The sequence below is a fragment of the Pinus tabuliformis genome, chromosome 6, assembly GCF_031772625.1.
Source record: "Pinus tabuliformis cultivar Carrire ecotype Pingquan chromosome 6, CPIR1, whole genome shotgun sequence".
In the NCBI taxonomy this organism is placed as follows: Eukaryota; Viridiplantae; Streptophyta; class Pinopsida; order Pinales; family Pinaceae; genus Pinus; species Pinus tabuliformis.
Window position 1 is genome coordinate 870,259,188 of NC_142292.1, and position 20,025 is coordinate 870,279,212.

The 20,025-nt window shown below is 40.4% G+C and overlaps 1 protein-coding gene across 3 annotated transcripts in view; it reads right to left on the minus strand.

Annotated features, from left to right (window-relative positions):
- The window catches only part of LOC149261654 (P-loop containing nucleoside triphosphate hydrolases superfamily protein), a 407,150-nt gene that overhangs the window by 284,407 nt on the left and 102,718 nt on the right, over positions 1 to 20,025 (minus strand). For all 3 annotated transcript variants that reach the window (XM_089422575.1, XM_089422571.1, XM_089422565.1), the window contains exon 4: positions 10,379 to 10,509. In XM_089422575.1, the coding sequence (XP_089278701.1) occupies positions 10,379 to 10,509 (131 nt within the window). The remainder of the gene's footprint in view (positions 1 to 10,378; positions 10,510 to 20,025) is intronic.

Sequence of the window (20,025 nt, forward strand, 5' to 3'; positions counted from 1 at the left end):
ATGATCTAGAAACTCACACGGATCGACTTCAAGATGATCCTAGCCATTGATTAAGATTTAATCTTGGTCGTTGCAGTCCCAACAGAGGATTATAAGAAGTCGATGGGCACCTGGAGAAATCACTTGAGAAGTTTGAATTCATGAGTAGATCGATTTCTAGAGTAGCAGTGGTTAGTTGCCGGAGAGAGAGCCACTGAGATCGAAGCAATGAGAGAGGGGTAGAGACAGTGAAGCCGAAGGAATGTAACACCCTCCTCCCTCATCTACCCAAGTAACCGGCCAACCGGGTTAAACATGTGATGAGAAGCTGCTATGATTGGATTCAACCTCCTATGTGACCTTAAGGAAGAGGAATTGACAGAAACACATGTGAAAATTTCTAACCCGAAATTCTACTGCAGCAACTGATTTATTTCACCTACTGATTCTTCACAATAAGTTATTTACGAAACCCTTCAGCAAATATTAAAATAAATTCTACTGCAATTATCAGATAATTACACAGAGAAAATACATACACAAGAACCAGTCACATCAACATAGTTGTTTTTGGACAATTGTCCCCAGAAAAAACCCAATGTAGGAAAACCGGTGCAACAAATGAGGGTTTTATTAATCTTCAGCAACAATCGCTTTTACAAGGAATTATTTTACAAAGAAACGGAGAGAAAACACCTGAGACATTCCCCTGGAAACTTTCTGACACCTTGGAGACCCTTCCCACTTCTGCTTCACTTTTGCGTCACTCTGTGTGCCTATGCGTCAACCTGCGTGAGGGTTGCATCTCCCTCTACTTTGTCTCTCAATGTCCCTGCGTCACCTCCTCCTCAATCACTGACTACTGTTGATGCCCTCCTCTTCCTCCACCATGCAACTCTCCCTCTGAAATCGATCTCCTTCTCTTTGAGAATCGATTTTGCTTGAGATACTGAGTATCTGTCGGTGTCTCCAAATGATCCTCAAGTCTTCTCTTATACTTTTCCTGTTGATGAATCAACAGCCGAGATTAAGTCTCTAATCAAAGGCTAAGATTAAAACAGACTTGATCCTCGTCTCTTAGAAGCTTCTCACCCTTATCTTTATTAATATCCATTAATATTTTATTTTCCTACGTTTAGACTTAGGAACCCATTAAAAATATTAGTTATTTTAATAACTCCTCATCTGGGTGGAATTTCTCCAAACGATTTCTGGGCCTTGGAGATCTCATGCGCCTTAGCCTCTCCACCAAATTTCAAGGTTAGAGCACATCCGATGCTACCCAAAATCAACACAACATACAGACCTTCCACATTAGCTACAGGACTCCCAAGAACCATCCCAACCACTCAGGTAGCTAGCCCCTGGGTCCCAATGAGGTTTTTGACCACTGGACGCTCCCATGCTATGCACCTGACAGTGTCTAGGAGGCTCTAGACGCTCTCATGACAAGGCCTGCCAGCGAAAAGGGACTATTTTGCTCAGTGTTGTGCCAGCGTCCCCGAGATTTGAGCCACCTTTTCAGGCCCAGAGCCCAAGTCACTGCCCAGAATTGAATGACACCTTTAGAACAGAAAGATAACAAAGAAACAATGATGCAAATGCAAATACTTGAACAAACCTTTAACTGTACCCCTCCTAGCCATGATAGGCATTTCGTCAAACATATCACAAATATGTAATCTATAGGTGTAAACCACAGATTTAAGCATAGCGGTCTCATACTTATCTAAGAATCGTTATGAAGCATCGTTCCCTTATATCATTTGCTGCATTATCGTCTATTAGGGCATAGATACATTGTTCATTCATTGATAAGTAAAAACATAATGAGAGCCATACATAGCCATTGTCATAAAACATATACATAACCAGCATAATAGCAACAGAAATACCAAGGAAATCACAGCCATATGATCCACATATAAACCAATATAATACTCATAGAATTACAAGGAGAAATAACCTCATATTGATGATGCAAAATCCAAACTCAGGATGGGACTACCACGTTCCACCCAACCATAGAATGGTTGAACCAAATCTCACTTCAGCCATTCAACCCCGTGCCATATTCCAAGCATGAATGTGGGACTCAAACTAAAAAAACCAATCAAGGCATCCCGAGGCTAAACCACCTCACCCTCATCAATAGAAACCAAACTTTACCGTAATCAATCCCGGATCACTAGGCCAACACAATAAACATGTACTAACAGACTTTACCATGATCTCCACCTCACTAGCCCAAACAAGCATGGATGCCACTGGATTTCTCCACCTACACCGTGAGGAATTTTCCCATCTCCTAGTCTCTCAGGGTTTACCACAATCCACACCGAATCACTAGGCCCTAAACCGAGACCCACTCTCCAGGCTTTACCGCATATCCCAATGCGGGATTACTAGGCCCAATGAAGAGCAATCCACCTCTTGGCTTTACCGTATATCCCACCATTCACCCGCAAGGACTCCTAGACCCACCGAGGCACACAATCATGGCTTTACTGCAACCCACAGCCTGGCTCAGGGGTTGTTAGGCCAGTGGCTTTACCGTGATCCATAGTGCAGTTCAGGGACCACTAAGCCATGTGTTCTATCATTCAGAGATCCACCTCACTCAGCTTCGAATCCATCTAGCAATCCAGCTCAACCAAAATATGAGAACCCCATCACACCATGGCTATCCAGCAATGGAAAGTCTAGGCTGAAAACACTGTCACACCTGGCAAAACCCATGCCATAACAGCAAAAGAACCACATGCAATACCATGCATGCCAAATCTAGCAAGGAAAATACACATGCAATTTGATACTTGCAAAGAATATTGTTGTAGCTACTTGATCCTACTCTTCCTTGCTTGCTCCTTCCTTCCACTTGCCTTCTTTGCCTTTCTTGATCCAATGCCAAAATGCTTCAAGAAAATTCTAAGTGTCCAAGCGAGAGATAGAGAGAGAATAATGAGAGAGCTCCAAAACTGAACTCACAAAAGGTTACAAACTGATCCTCAGAAGCTTTTTTATCAATTAGGCCTCTATTTTCTTCATTTTCCATTATTTTCCTTCAATTTCTCCTCACATGCAACTTATGACCTTTCACCTTCCTTTTCTCCCAATTTCCATTATTTTCATAAGTAAATGTGCCAAAATGTCATTTTGTCTTTCCAAAGCCTTAGCCATTGCCTTTGCCAATTTCTTTAGCCATAATAAACCAAATGAACACCCACTAGGACGTTTTTCCCAACATTCAGCTTGAAATAAGTGTTCCATCAACTGTGGTCATTATTTTTGCATTCATTAACTTTTATTAAACGGAATTTCCACCTGAGTTGTTAGAAGGAAGGATTCCAGATCCGGTGAGTGCATTTGCAGAGAGACAAAAGAGCCATAGAGAGGCTGACGTTGGGGTAGCGCGGTAACCTCTAGAGGCAAAGTCGATTCGCTGGGAGAGATTGATGTTTTCAATTCCAAAAGCCGAGAAGGAGTCCCAGAGTGTCGAAGAAGCGTCTTTCTGGTCATCAGAAGGCAGAACGACTTCATCAAATTCCACTCTGATGCTAGACATCTAGCCAGCTACACAAAGCAGCACAGAGGCTCAAAGGGCCGAAATTCTAAAGGCAAGTTGTGCCAGGAGATTTGCCTGTGAGGTGAGGAAAATTACTCACCAAATTTTGCCAGTATTTCTCTATAGGATTGCCAATTTCGGCATCCAATTGTACTCAGATTATTTCACTGTTGCTTAATAGTTAAAAGTCTTAGTTAATGCAACGGTTTTCCCAAGTTGGGTTTTTTCGGGGACATTTGTCCAAAAATAACTATGTTATTTTGTGTGTGCGCTAGCATTTCTTCCAGCGTTTATTTTTCCGCAGTTTTATTTGTGTAGGTTGCAATGTGAAGTATTTGTTGTAGCAAACAGTAAATAATTTGTTAAATTAAATTAACAATTAGGAGAATAATTTCCAGTTGCTGCAATAGGATTTCGGTTTTGGAATTTTCAGATTTTCTGCCTTAAACACTAGATTTGAAGTTTTGGAATAAATACTTGGTGGTTTTGCAAGTTTTAAAGCTCAAAAATTATATTTTTCAAGTGGCAACTTGATTCTAAAATTTCAACAAATTTTGACCAAGGGTTCTTCAAGACCTTGGGCCTAGGGTTTGACCTCTTAACCCTAGTTTTATCGTTGTCCTATTACAGCGATTAAATTAGTAAGAATTAAGCCCTAAAATCACATACTAAATGGTCAAAATCTTTAAATCTTGATTTTCATGAATTTTGGCCTGCTGGGCATTTTGGATTTGGCTTAGATTTGATTTTTTGTTGCCTGAAATTTTCTACTTAACTGAGAATTTCAGACTTGAAATCTCTAAAGCATACACTTAATAAGGGTCAAAATTTTTGAATTTTCAATTTCCAGCAGAATTTATTTCTTTGGGCATTTTGGGCATTGTCTTTAGTATTGCTAGCTTGTTGATATGTCATCTATTTACTGTTGTAATAAACATCAGTTCTGAAATTTGCTGAGTCATACTCTCTAAAAGCCCTAAAAATTGAATTTTTCAAGTTTCAGTGCATTTTTGCTATTTTTGGGCATATTGGTCATTTATTCTTGGCATCATTAGCTTGCTGATCTGTGGTTATTTACTGCTGTAATTAATAAATCAGATCTGAAATATCACTGAATACATCATCATAAAGTGGGCTTAACGAGTTAATTTTCATTTGTTGGTCATCAGAAAATTTTATGTTTCATGTGTTGGGCAAATTTCATGATTTGAAGTGGTTTCCTTACTGTTGTCATAACATTAACAAAGTCTGAAATTTTTGAAGTGTTATTGCTGATCTAAATTGTCATAAATCTGAAATTGGCTTATCTCATCTTGGTCTCAAAGGTTGTCTAACTTTGCACTCAAAATCTGAAGTTAATCTTGTTGATGAATAGAGTTAAAGTGTTATTACTGATCTAAATTGTCATAAATCTGAAATTGGCTTATCTCATCTTGGTCTCAAAGGTTGTCTAACTTTGCACTCAAAATCTGAAGTTAATCTTGTTGATGAATAGAGTTAACTTGGGCATCTAAGTTTAAATTGGCATAATATCTTGTGTTGATAATCATTGGTGGATAAGTTGATTTACTTAAGCATCTTGTGGATTGACCTATAGTTGAATTTTGCACTTGTATCCATTAGCATCTATCTTGTTTAAGATTGTCATCTCAATATTGTTAAGTACTCTTACTATAAGAAGATTCACACTAAGTACTTAAGTAACATAAACAATCTTAAATCAAGATAATCTCACTCATCCTCTTGCATAAGCATTCTAGGATCTAGCTTGTATTAAAACTTACCACCTAGCATAAGCTAGGTTGATAAAAATATAGGACAACCCTTCTCATCTAGCTTGAGGGGCCTTGGCAACTCTTTGGTGGTTAACACGGTGACCTTGCAATCGTCAGAGCCATTGTGTCTACAAGGCCGAAGGCATCAGGTGATAGGAGCACAACAGAAAGTATCGTTAATCAGGCCCTAGCCTGCTTCCTGTTGGCCTCCTTCCCACAACCTACCTTGGAGCCCAACTTCAAAATAGTTAAGGGAAGGTCATATTTAGACTAGGCATATAATCTAAAACTAACCAAGATCCTTGCACTTCACGTAGATTTTAGGACTTGCATTTCATATAGGTTAGTCAAGCATTTAAGCAGCAGGTGTCCATCCGGCCACTTGGTTTCAATTTATAATAAGCAAGAATTGTGACTCCATTAAGGCATTGGTCGCATTACTTGAAAATCTAATCTAATCAATAAATCTTGCTCTAATTTAACCAAGTGTCTAGGCCACTCATTTGTGTCTCCCAGACAAGTTGGTCCCCAACTTGTCTTCCTTCACTTCATCTCATAGGGACTACCCCCCATAGCCTATTGTTGGGAGACAGCTAGAACAGAGTGGGCAGGGATCAGAGTGACAGCCCCCGCCCTAAGCGGTTGTCACAGGTGCCTATACAATCCGGGCGACAACAGTACCAAAGACCCCATGTGCCCTTTTCTTGGACAAGGCACTAGTAGATATCTACCTTAACCATAAATTTTACCTTATACTTCAGTGTTGACTTGAATAGCAGATCTGGAGCATGCTATAATTGCTAAAATCTGCTATCCCTTGGAACTAAGTGCTCCCTCCTTCCTTCTTGAACATCATAAACCTGTGGTGCTCCTTTTCTTTACAAAGTCATGATTTCAGATTCTCAAATACATCCCTGCTCTGTGTACCAACGCCTGCCTTCACCTTTTACTGCAAATTTATAATTATTGTGGGGTTTATTTCATTTTGATAAGTGTTCTGTTTTGGAGCACATAGCATATTGCTTCAAATGAAAAGAATTCTGCTGGAAATATCTCTTACTTAGCACTTAATATGCAAGCATAAATGTATGTGTTCAAACATTGGTCCCTTGAGCTACAGTGCTGGAAGATTTCATACAATTCTGGGGGCAAAATCAGAGCTGCACCAGGCTGCATGCCATTTGTTTGACAAAATGGTATGAATGAATCTTTTCATCTATGTATGGCAGCTCTTACCTTAAGGTTGGCATTTGTATTGGAGCCTGCTAAATGGTGTAATTACTCTAGAAACAAGGCAAGTTAACAGCTGTAGATGCTGAAATTGAAGTTGATTGATAAGTTTTTCAAACTCCCCACATTAATTCTTGTCTGCATACCCAGGTACTTAAGTTGTATGCAAATTGTTTGACCAAATGATTGAATGAAATTTCTCATATCCGTGTGATAGACTTCATGAATTTTTTGCTTACATAATGATCTCATAACTGAAATTGGGAACTGGTAAGAAAGGTGTTAGTATATATTCTTTGTCAATCCGTTCCATCTTGAAGATCTGATCTCTTTTTTTTTCCCTTTTTCTAGCAAGAACAACTCAGCATTTCATCCTTGACAAAAGAATTTAGAGGGTGCTACCAAATTGTTTTGACAAAACATGTCTTATCACACCTATGTATATCAGCTTCTTCTTTTCTTGCTGATTTGTTGTAATGTCCCCAGTTTCAGTTTCTTCTATAGTACAGTTGGGATGGATTTCTAGGGTATGTGATGGCCAAGCTACAGGAGCAGGATTACATCATCAGGGGTCCCAGAGGGATTTTGACAAGTTTTATGGGGTCTGACGGTATTCGCTTGGCATATTCCATCATCAGAGTCAGTTTCGCACAACTTGCTTTTGGTTCCATTGCATTCCGATAATTACCATAAAACGGAGTTATTATTGAGCCTAATTTAATTAATTACGCTTAAGGTGGCATTTCGGGAGGAATATTTGATGGAACACCTTAGTGTAATAGCTCGTTGGAATTGGGACGAGAAAATCTATAGGATGGGATGATGAGAAGTGACTTCCAATAGCCAAAGAAAGAATGGTGGGAAATTTACAATTTTCCCATATTTAAAGTGACTTTAATTAGTCACTTAATTAAATAAAAGAAGGGGAAAATGATCAATTGAAGGAAAAAGACCAAAAGTGACTTAAGTGAAATAAAATAAAAATTAAAAGTCACTTTGATGAAGTCAAAGGGGAGCTTCTATAACAATATTAACATAATCAAAATACTTCTAGAAGAACGGAGATCTATCTAGATTCTATCAAGCCTTTAAAAAGAGGAGGAGAAGATCATTTGGGACATCTTGAATTTGAATATTTGTCTTTGGTGAAGTATGGAAATCCTAGTTCTCAGCTTCAGTTAGCCCTAGGATGAAAACCCTTAGGTTTGTTAGTTTTTGAATTTGGTAGCAGCAGACAATTGTTCTAGTCCCAGATGATGTCTAAGAGGCTAAAGAATACAAGATCTCCAAAACCCAGAAAACATTTCGCGAGAAAAGACTTGGAGATGCCTTAATTAAATTAATTAGCCATAATTAAAGTATTTCCTAAGTCTAACTTGGGAAAAGTGGTTAATTAAAGTTAATTGGTTAAGGAAGTTTGATTTTGCTCTAGAGACTTCCATTGATGAAGTCATGATGATCTTAACCATCAGTTGATATGTAATCGTGGCAGTTGAGACTCCAATGAGAGATTATAAAAGCAAGTCGAAGGGCTTGGAGATGGCATCAGTTATGAGTTGAGTTATTCGACTACCCAGTTGCAGATATTCAATAAGGGCACAGTTGAAGCTAGGGAAAGCATCGGAGCAAGGGTTTCAACAAAGATTTAGGAGCAAGAGTCTAAAGGAATTTTCCTCAGTATTTCCGGTGTCTAAGAGACAGGAATGAGGAGGCCGAATTCATCTGTAGAGGATACCGAATACAGCAATGTGAGTTAGCCAGTTTAACCAGTGTAAGTTGTCGAAAGAGCCACGTTTCAATTGCCAGTGGTCAGATCAATGTCCCAGAGGCAAAGTGAGTGGGTTTCAGAGGCAGAGAGAGGCTAGACAACTTACCTGGAGGCATTTCCAGGGCTGTATGAATTTTTTCAGGTAGACAATACACATTTATGGGCTACAATGTGAGTGGCCAAGGAGAGAGTGAGTGGGCTAAGAGAGGTTAGATCAGTTGCGGAAGGAGACAAGGGTGTCTGCCAGTTTATTTAGCCAATAGAAGATTGTCGAAGCCTTGCCAGTTTGGCAGGCAGATTATTGTACTCTTGAATTGCTGAAGATAATAGTAAGACCCTCATCTGTTGAACTAATTTTCCCTTCGGAGTTTTTTCAGGGAAAATGTCCAAAAATAACGGTGTTATATTTTTTGTGTGTGTGTGCATATTTTCTCAGTTCCAATTTTTATATTTCCATGACATTTTTATTGTGAAGAATGGAATAGTGAATTTATCGTTATTTGCCGAATAGTAATTCAAAAGACAAACAAACTGTTAACAATTAGAAAACAAATCTCCAGTTGTTGCATTCAAGGAATTTTCACAAGGTTATTGGGTGAGATTGGAAAAAAGCACGTCTCATCCCTTGGTGATTTACAGAATTCACAGGTGCATTTATTAGTTCAGCTTTATTCTCGAGGCCCGGTGCAGTATTGTTGTAGATCCCTTGGGAGGCCATCACTTCAGCCATTTCTATGTTATTTGTATTAGCATGTACTATCTGCTCCGTCTTAATAAAATAAGGCTGAGAATTCCGCATGTATCTCCTGTCTATTTTAAATTGTAGTGTGTGTTTTTTAATTTTCCATTAATTTTATAATAAAAATTTGTGTAATTTGATTAATGAATTTACGGCATAATTTCCTGAAGAAAATCCTGAATATTTTAACGAAATATTAAATCGGGATATTACACTGCTTGATCTCCCAAACAGTTGTAACAAAGATAACAATCCTTTCAGCCCATTCTTTCAGAGGTTTCTTGTCTTGTTGTGTTTATTGTGCAAAGGGAAAGACTAAAATTTACTTAATTTCCAAACTAGAAAATGGTAAGAAATTTGAATGTAATGATACATAAAGCATGGGGGAACATTTCCGATCAGAATTAACATGACGACCTATGAACTTAAATTACGTATTTAGCTTTGTTTACTGATCCCGATATCATTCCAAAAGTATCTCTGTTTATTTGAGCATTCAGATAAACAGTGTTATAGTCACTTTGATTCTCTGTTCTGTACTCTAATGATCTGAGTATCTTCGTTGGAAGAATTGTCCTCCCAAGAAAATTCTGGCTAGTATGCAAACTTAAGAGGCATTTTTCTCAGTCCTTTTTGCATGTAGATTTGAAAATTGATTCTACTGCATGAATATATTTTGGAAAATAACTGATTTGGATGAGTGCATCAACATATATATATATTGTTTGACTTCTAAAAAAAAGAGCATTCCTATTCATGCATATAAACAAACACAGGGGTGTCATTCCCATTACACTGATTCTCTGTAGGATGCAGTACAAGAATATAAGTAGGGAAGCCCCCCTAGCGGTGACTAGATTCACCCTAGAGAGCAGGGAGGACAAACGGAGGTGACAGTGGTTTGTCTTCCAAGTCACCTTTGGTTCATCTTGAGAAAGACCTTACATATCCAGCAAGACAAATCAAGTGTCACAACGGTTACCAGGAGTTACATATCATTCTCATCTCTCCTATTATGTATTGTGACATTATATCACTTGATGATATCAAGCAATTATTCTCTCATCTATTGGTGTATTTCCTATCTACGTTCTTGAGAGTGTAAATCTCACTATAACTTTCTTTCAAAATGTACTCATCACATAGGGATAAAGAATCTCTGATATTATCAAACATCGACATGTTGTTCTCTGATAAAGAAATGAAAATAAGAATTCTTACCTTTAAAAATTATCGATATTTCACCAACCTAAGCTTTCAGGCTAAAACATGAGCATGAAGTGATATCTGCAAATAGATAAAGACCCCAATATTGGACCTACCTGTCCCATGCATGCAAAATCATTTCTGAGCCACCCCCACTTTCATCGGTCTTCAAGCCCAGGCGTGAAACCACATCCACAATCAAATGAGAAAGGTCACAGCTAGGAGGTACTTGAAATCTTATTGCAATCTGCAATAACATAAGCTCCTTTTCATAACAGGGAACAAATCTGACTCTAAAAATAAGATAAGAGTGAATTAAAACATAAAAAATGCTTTCTTCCACCATGAATTTCGGAAATAAGGGAAACAACAATGATTATCAGAACATGATTTTAACCGTAAGTCAGGCAATGTCAGTAACTATTCAGATTTTCTTGAATTGTGTTTCCTGATGCATCAGGAATAAACAGTTTTGCATATTTAGCAATATTACATTTATTGTGTCAGTGAATATCATTCCAAGGGTCTGGAATATAACTTATCAGCAATATTGGGGGAAATATTGAAAATTATTGGCAAACTATTACAAATATGAAAAATTCAATTTTTTTCATTTTTTTAAACATCTAAAGCAACAACAATAAACAAACACATCACCACATAAATATGAAAACAAAACAAATATGAGATGCCATCAAGTAACACATCACACGTTGATACTGAATTCTGATTTCTATCCTGAGTCCTAAGTCCTGAAAGGCTGATAAAAAATCACTTCGAAAAATAGTAAACATATCCCATGATTTATCATCATGAATGTTAACCGTCAAAATACCTCGGCTTGTTGAGACATGCATTCAAGCTGAGATCTCGATCAAAGATTTTGAATGGCTGCATGTAAATTACAGCATATTGGCGTGTAAAGAATTCAGTCTTTTTCATGGAGATTGCTAGTAGCAAGAAGGGCGCTATCTTGGAGGTGTTATGCACTATTTTTTAGCCCTGTCCTAGCACTTGAACATCCATCAGTCAGTACTCCTACAGGCCTGTTTTCATGCCTAGATCTCCCTTGGTCAAATCTGGATTACTCACACAATAGCTTGTATCAAGGGATAAAGTTATTCCCTAAAGGCTAATCTGTTCTGAAAACTTCAGAGGTGGAGATACCTGAATTCGATGATTTATGCAAGCCATAGAAGACCACCTCATAGTGCCTGTTACAAACCAAAAGTGGGTAACCCAATAGGAGAAAACATTTTCTCCTACCTTCGACAGCCAGCCAGCCAGCAGCCCTACACATTGCTGAATGATGATGATATGTCACATCTTCCTCCATTTGCATGGGTGAGACACCTCTCACCATCTAGCATTTCTCTTGAATGAAGGTGGGCTACCCCTTAGCAGGTACTTTAACCATTTTGCAAACAAGTGCTTTTACTATGTTTTGGGTATTCTATTAAAATTGGCAACTAGTGCCAAACTCCACATGGATCATCTTATTTATGGCAGCTGATATTTTTCTTGGATTCCTCTCTCCGAGAGGTGTAGGATTGATCTAAAGATCATCCGATTCCGATATGTAAAAATGAAGATATGAATTTATTTGTATTATTGACAAATTGTCAAGGTCGGCCAGCAAGCAAAACAGGCATTCAAACCCCCAGCTCATCCTCAATGTTGCATATAAAAGGGGGAGACCTTAAGTCATTTCATCATCATCTCATCTTCTAACATCTCTCTCTCCTCACTTGTTTGGGTATGCTAATCTGGGCAGCTATCTCTCACACGTGCGAAAGGAGGAGGATGTGTTGATTTGGGGTAGCATCGGATGTGCTCTAGCCACGAAATTTGGTGGAGAGATTGGGGCACACGAGATCTCCAATACCCAAAAAGGGTTTGGGCATATTCTAAACAAATCAAGAGATATTAAAATAATTAATATTTTTCATGGAGACCCTAAGTCTAAACTTAGGGAAAATAAAATATTAATGTGTATTAATATGAATCTGTGTTAGAATGGTCCAAAAGTCATGGATCAAGCCAGATCTAATCTTAGTCGTTGATTAGGGACTTAATCTCAGCCGTTGAGATGTCAACAGAAAAGGTATAAGAGGCGGTTTGAGGGGCATTTGGAGAACACACTGAGGGAGACCAGTGAGTTCAATTCATGGAGCGAGGTTTGCTGAGAAATTGAACCAGTGGTCTGGAGAGCAGTCAGGAGGCAACGAGTACGGAACAAAGAGACGAGAGATCAGCATAGAAAAGGCAGACGCAGAGCCAGAGGAAGCCAGGCAGAGGCAGCAGAGACTGCGCAAAGCCAGAGGAAGCCAGGCAGAGGCAGCAGAGACTGCGCAGATCCAGAAGGGCCTGCGCCATCCACGCAGAGGTTGCAAGAGTGACGCAGAAGCCCAGAGACGCTGCGCAAAGCCTCAATAGGCTGACGCAGAGGATTTCAGGCTATAGAAGAGGTCAGTAGGGCCTACGCTGGGTTTAGAAAAGTGTTGGAAGTTTGTCTATCTGTGGGTAAGCCAATTTGGCACCCTGTTGTACAAGAAAACTGCTGAATAATAAAATCCTCCCTTGTTGCACCAGTTTTCCCCATTGGGTTTTTCTAGGGACATTAGTCCAAAATAACTATGTCAATGTGTGCATATGTTTGTTTATGTATTATGGTGTGATATCTGCAGCAGTATTTATTTTAATGTTTGTTGAAGTAATTTCATGAATAATTTATGATGAAATAAGTAGGAAAAGTAAATCAATTGTTGCAGTGATAGAATTTTCATATGGTATCAGAGCAAGTAATCAAAGACAGAAAGGGAAAATCAGTTATGGGTCGAGACCACGATGCAGAGGCATCCACCTCAGGAGACTCACGCAGATCTTCAAAAGATTGCACAAGAGAGAGAGATTTCGATTTCTCTATGTTGGCTTCCAAGTTGGAAGAAGAAGTGGCATGCATGACTAGTGCTGCATCATCAGAAGTATGGTATATAGACAGTTGAGCCTCGTGGCATATGACTGGAATCAAGGAGTGTTTCTCAGAATATCGAGAAGAGAAGATGAACTTTCAGATCACCATGGGGAACAAGGCAAAGTGTACTCCAGTCGGAAAGGGTACCATAGTTTTTCAGACAGAATCGGAAGAGCGGTTACGTGCCACAAATGTGCTGCAAGTGCCATGATTGGGGATGAACTTACTTTGCGTGTCACAACTACAAGGCAAGGGCTATGACGTCTACGTCATCAAGGAAAAGGTATACGTCAAACACCCGAGCTGGAAAAAGAAAGTGCAGATTGGGATCAAAAGTAATCGGTTGTATAAATTACAACTAGAATCTCCAATGGCACTAATAAGCAGTCATGGAGACAAAGACTTGAACAAACTATGGCACAGAAGGATGGGTCACTTGCACCATGGAGCTCTGAGAATTCTCAGGAGCACTGTAACAGGAGTTTCGGATCTGAGTACGGAACGAGATGATGTATGCAGGGGATGCGCTCTAGGAAAGTATGCCAAGGCAGCATTTCCTAGGAGCAACCACAGGGCCAAGAGTGTACTAGGATTGATACACTCAGATATCTGCGGACCTATGTCCATCAAAGCTCTCAGCGGTGCCAAGTATTTCCTTACCTTCATTGATGACCACTCGAGGAAAACTTGGATCTATTTTCTGAAAACCAAGGATGAGGTTTTCTATCGATTCAAGGAGTTCAAGGCTCTAGTGGAGAATCTGACAGGTAAGAAAATAAAAGTCTTGCGCTCAGCTAATGGTGGAGAATATGTCGAGAAGGACTTCACTGATTATTGCGCTAAGGAGGGCATCAAAAGAGAGTGGATAGCTCCCTACAATCCGGAGCAAAATGGGGTGGCAGAAAGGAAAAACAGGACTATTGTAGAAGCAGCTACGGCCATGCTGTATGATCAGGATATGCCAGAATTCCTGTGGCAGAAGCATGCAACAAAGTTGTCTATGTTCAGAACAGGACTCCTCATCAGGCATTGGGCAAGATTACTCCAGAAAAAGTCTTCACTGGGAAGACACCTGAAGTCAGTCATTTCAGGATATTTGGGAGTTTGGCATATTGTTGCATCCCCGAAGAAAAGAGGAAGAAGGTGGATCAGACTGCAGAAAAGGGATATCTAGCAGGATATAGCGAGAATGCTAAGGCATACAGGGTCTATCTTCCAGGGAGCAGGAAGGTAGTAGTACGACGAGATGTAAAGTTCATGGAGGACAGAGCTTTCAGAAGATCTCGCAAAATGCCTTCCAAGGAGTAGTCAAAAAAGGATCTGTTGGTCATGCCTCTTCAACCAACGGAAGTGAAGAATCCTTCCTCAGATCAGGAAGATTCTCAGGATGAGGAAGAGGAGCGAACAGAAGCACCTGTTGGCAAAGGAAGCACCAACAGGGAACTTCGTCAGATTCTGCATGATGTAGAGAACTTCATCGCAGAGCCAAGGAACAGTAAAAGGGAGCGAAAATAGCCAGACAAGTATCAGGTATTTCTAGCTCAGGATGGAGAAGCCTGCCAGCTTCAAGGAGGCAGCTCAGCACCACGTCTGGCTAGATGCAATGGTGGAGGAGTATAACTCTATAATGGTAAACGATGTCTGGGAGGTGGTGTCAAGGCCTCAAGACAGCTCTGTGGTAGGTTAAGATGGATCTACAAGATCAAATATGCTGCGAACGGCAGTATTGAAAAATACAAGGCCAGGTTTGTGGCTAAGGGGTATGCTCAAAAGGAAGGGATTGACTATGAGGAAACCTTCGCCCCGGTAGCCAGGTATACATCTATTAGGACCATGATATCTCTTGCAGCCTAGATGGGATGGGAGATCCATCAAATGGATGTCAAGACAGCATTTCTGAACAAGGTAATAGAAGAAGAAGTATACATTGAACAACCAGAGGGCTTTGAAACTCATGAGAACAAGTCTCATGTATGCAGACTGAAGAAAGCCTTGTATGGGCTGAAGCAGGCACCAAGAGTGTGGTATGGTCGAATAGATGGCTACTTGCAGAAGATGGGGTTTGTCAAGAGTGACGCAAATCCGAATCTCTACTATCTGGTCGTAGAGAGCGAGCCACTTATCTTAGTATTATATGTGGATGATCTCTTCCTGACAGGATCATCCAAACTCATTGAATACTGCAAGAAGAATCTAGCCACAGAGTTCGATATGAAGGATCTGGGACGAATGCATTATTTCTTAGGGTTGGAAGTTTGGCAGCAGAAATGAGAAATCTTCCTTGGGCAAGGAAGGTATGCTACAGAAATCCTGAAAAGGTTCGGGATGGGAGACTGTAGACCTATGGCTACGCCAATGATCACCAACTAGAAGAAGATTGATGCATCAGAACACAAGGATGTCGATCCCACCCTATACCGACAGCACATAGGGTCCCTGATGTATCTAGTCAATACCAGGCCAAATATTTGCTACGCTATCAACACCCTCAGTCAGTTCATGGTGGAACCAAAGAGGGCCCACTGGGCAACAGCCAAGCACGTTCTTGGGTATTTACAGCGAACAGTTGATTATGGGATCTTGTACAACAAGGGGAAAGATATCAGGTTGAGTGAATTTACTGATGCAGATTGGGCAAGAAGTTCAGTGGATCGGAAAGGTACCTCTAGGTACTGTTTCAACATTGGATCAGGAATAACCTCCTGGTGCAATAGGAAACAGAAGTCTGTGGCTCTGAGCTTGTCTGAGGCAGAATATATGGCAGCAAGCACAGCTTCGTGTGAGGCCATATGGCTTAGAAAACTGCTAGTAAACCTATTCAGAAGAAATATGGAGGCAACCAGGATCATGTGTGATAATCAGAGTTGCATCAAACTCTCTGAGAATCCAGTATTTCATGATAGGTCAAAGCATATTGATATCCGATGTCACTTTGTCAGAGATTGTGTCCAACAAGGAGCTGTAAAGTTGAGCTACACTCCTATAGGGGAACAAGTGGCAGAGATCCTCACCAAGGCCCTTGGAAAATCAAAATTTGACTACTTCAGGGAAAAGATGGGGATGGTAAAGAACCCCTTTCAGAAGTAGTGTGTTAGCAACATGAATGAAGGAGGAGTTGCAGTGCAGATGTAGTGTTGAGAGAAAGGACCAACAGCAGCACAGATGCAGAGGAAGTTGCAGTGCGGATGCAGTGTTGGGAGAAAGGACCAGCAGCAGCACGGATGCAGAGGGAGCTGTCGTACAGATGCAGCAGTGGCAGTAGCAGAGTCATGGGCAACAGTACAGGAGGCAGCAGTGCAGAGGATGTTGGGCAGGAAGGCCTAGCATCAACACAGGTACCGATGCCGGATGATCAGAGTAATACTCAGTGAGGAGTATTGCTAGAGCACAATCCTCGCTAAGAGGGAGTGTTGATTTGGGGTAGCATCGGATGTGCTCTAGCCACAAAATTTGGTGGAGAGCTTGGGGCACATGAGCTCTCCAATATCCGGAAAGGGTTTGGGCAGATTCTAAACAGATCAGGAGATATTAAAATAATTAATATTTTTAATGGAGTCCCTAAGTCTAAACTTAGGGAAAATAAAATATTAATGTGTATTAATATGAATCTGTGTTAGAATGGTCCAAAAGTCTTGGGTCAAGCCAAATCTAATCTTAGCCGTTGATTAGGGACTTAATCTCGGCCGTTGAGATGTCAACAGAAAAAGTATAAGAGGAGGCCTGAGGGGCACTTGGAGAACACACCGAGGGAGACCAGTCAGTTCAATTTCTAGAGCGGGGTTTGCTGAGAAATTGAGCCAGTGGTCTGGAGAGCAGTCAGGAGGCAGCAAGTACGAAACAGAGAGACGAGAGATCAGCACAGAAGAGGCAAACGCAAAGCCAAAGGAAGCCAAGCAAAGGCAGCAGAGACTGCGCAGATCCAGAAAGGCCTGCATCATCCACGCAGAGGCTGCAGGAGTGACGCAGAGGCTGCAGGAGTGACGCAAAAGCCCAAAGAGGCTACGCAGAGCCTCAGTAGGCTTACGCAGAGGGTTTTAGGCTGTAGCAGAGGTCAATAGGGCCTACGTTGGGTTTAGAAAAGTGCTGGAAGTTTGTCTATCTGTGGGTAAGCCAGTTTGGCACCCTGTTGTACAAGAAAATTGTTGAATAATAAAATCCTCCCTTGGTGCACCGGTTTTCCCACAGTGTTTTTCTGGGGACATTAGTCCAAAATAACTGTGTCAATGTGTGCATATGTTTGTTTCTGTATTACAGTGTGATATCTGCAACAGTGTTTATTTTAATGTTTGTTGAAGTAATTTCATGAATAATTTATGATGAAATAAGTAGGAAACGTAAATCAGTTGCTGCAGTGATAGAATTTTCACAAGATGTTTTCTGTTTGGCTACGTTGACCAGTTTGACCGAATTTCAGAGGCTGCTGTTTTGGGCTGCGTTGACCAACGTTGACCTTCATTTGCCTGTGGATTTGGTGAGGTATCTTCTCCTTGGCAGGCCGCAGATATGGGCACTGAAATCGAGGTGATTTGACATCCCATTTGACCAGTGTTGACTGCCTTAGATCTGGCCGCAATTTGACTTTCGTTGACCAGCATTTGACTAGACTTTTTTAGACTATTTTGGATTGTTTAGGTTTGCTGTTGGAGGCCAAAGTTGACTGTGTTTGACCGAGTTACTTAGAGGAAGAAATCTGCCCTGTTTGACCAGCGTTGACTTTTTTGGTTAGGGCTTTTTCTGCTGCTGTCATAAATTATCATATTTGTAAATTTGTACTATCTCTCTCTGCTGAACTATTGAAGAATATAAGAAGAATTGATCAAGGGTTTCCCCACATTAGGGTTTGTCCTTGGTTGATGCCACATCTTGTGTCCTCTTGTCTTGGCTTGCCTTCTACTGTTTATGTTTAAGCTCTATCTGCATTTTACTATCATGCTGATGTGATTTCTAAACTGAATATTGATATTGGGCTAATAAAGAAATTGAAGTAAATTGCTCTTAAACATAGAACATACCATTGTTACCTAAAATTAACATGGTATCAGGGCTGAGGTGAAGACAAAGCCCAGGCAAGAGTGAAAGAGAAATCACCAAAGACAATTGAACAAGGACAAAAGACTCAATGGGTTCCTCATCCCACTTCCCGGTTGAAGACAAGCTCCGTGAAAAGTCTGGCTATCATGGATGGAAGATGTCTCTTGATCTGACCTTGGAAGAACAAGAAGTGTTGGATTATGTGAAAGGTAAAATCCTTGAGCCTTCTTCAAATGCACCGACTACTGCAAAGTCCAAGTACAATAACGCTGAATTCAAAGCGAAAAATATTATCAGAGATTCCATTGACAAGCGTTTGGTAGCCTAGGTCTCCGATTTGAACACCTCCAAGGAAATCTACGACAGGTTGGTCAGCATGTTCAAGGTTAGTGATGCAAATCAAATTCTATTTCTCAAGAATAAGTTGAAAGATATTAAGAAGGGCAAGGATGAGGATATTCAATCCTACTTCTTAAGGATCACTAAGATCAAGAATGATCTACTTTCGATTGGAGAGGTCATTCCTGACAGGGAACTTCCTATCACTACCCTTGGAGGACTCCCACCTGAGTGGTATATATTTAGAACCACTATTCTCAATAATGATCGAATTCTAGGGTTTGAAGAATTGATGTCGAGATGCATTCAAGAAGAAACAAGAATGGTGGAGGAAGAAATGCCTTCTAATAGAAGCAACCCCACTGCTTTCTCCGCTCATGCCAAAAGGAGAAATAATGCAAGGTCTAAAGGTCATTTCAATGGAAATCCTGGATCTAAGGGTGGAAGGAAGGGCAGGTACATTGTTTGCAATAAATTTGGCCACTATGCAAGGGAGTGTCCAAATAGAAGGGACACATCACATGATGATAATCACAATCATTCCAGGGGCAACTTCAACAACAAAAATAAAAGGAATGGCAAGTTCAATGGCAAAGGAAAAAGGAACGCGGGACATCATGGAAATGGTCAACCCTCCAAGAAAGCAAGGAACTCTAGGTATGAAGAATCAAATGTTGTTAACAATAAGCAAAAGGAATACTATCTTATATTGGCCCTCTCCACTACCTCTCCACCGGACTCTTTGGGGAATTGGCTAAATGATAGTGGTGCCTCAAGGCACTTCACCGGATACAAGGAAGCTCTCTCCAATCTGATAGAGAAGGAGACAAACTTGGAGATTATTCTTGGAGACAATGCCACCTATCCCGTGAAGGGAGTAGGGAATATTACCCTTCAATTGAATCAAGGTAACACGATTCATTTACAAGAGGTTCTATATGTACTTGATCTCAAGAAGTACTTAGTGTCCATTTTGGCAATTGAAGACAAAGGATACAAGGTGGCATTCATCGATGGAAAGGTATGTGTTTGGAAAAGGAATTTTTAAAGATGCTTTTACTCTTGGGTTCAGGGTTGACACTTTGTATCAAGTTGGAGGAAGTCCATTGGGAACCATGTCTTGCAACACATCTCTACAATCTAAACTATGGCACCGAAGGTTTGCTCATATTCATTATAAGGCTCTTCCCAATGTGAGACAGATGGTGAAAGGTATGCCTGAGTTCAAAGTAGAGCATGAAGGTGTATGTCCGAGATGTGCCAAAGGAAAACTTACAAGGGGACCATTCCCCTCAAGTAAGAGCAAGACCACGGATATATTGCAGTTGATCCACTCTGACATATCTGGTATGATGCCCGTAGACTCTTTGGGAGGATACTTATATTATCTCACCTTTACAGATGATTATTCTCACAAGA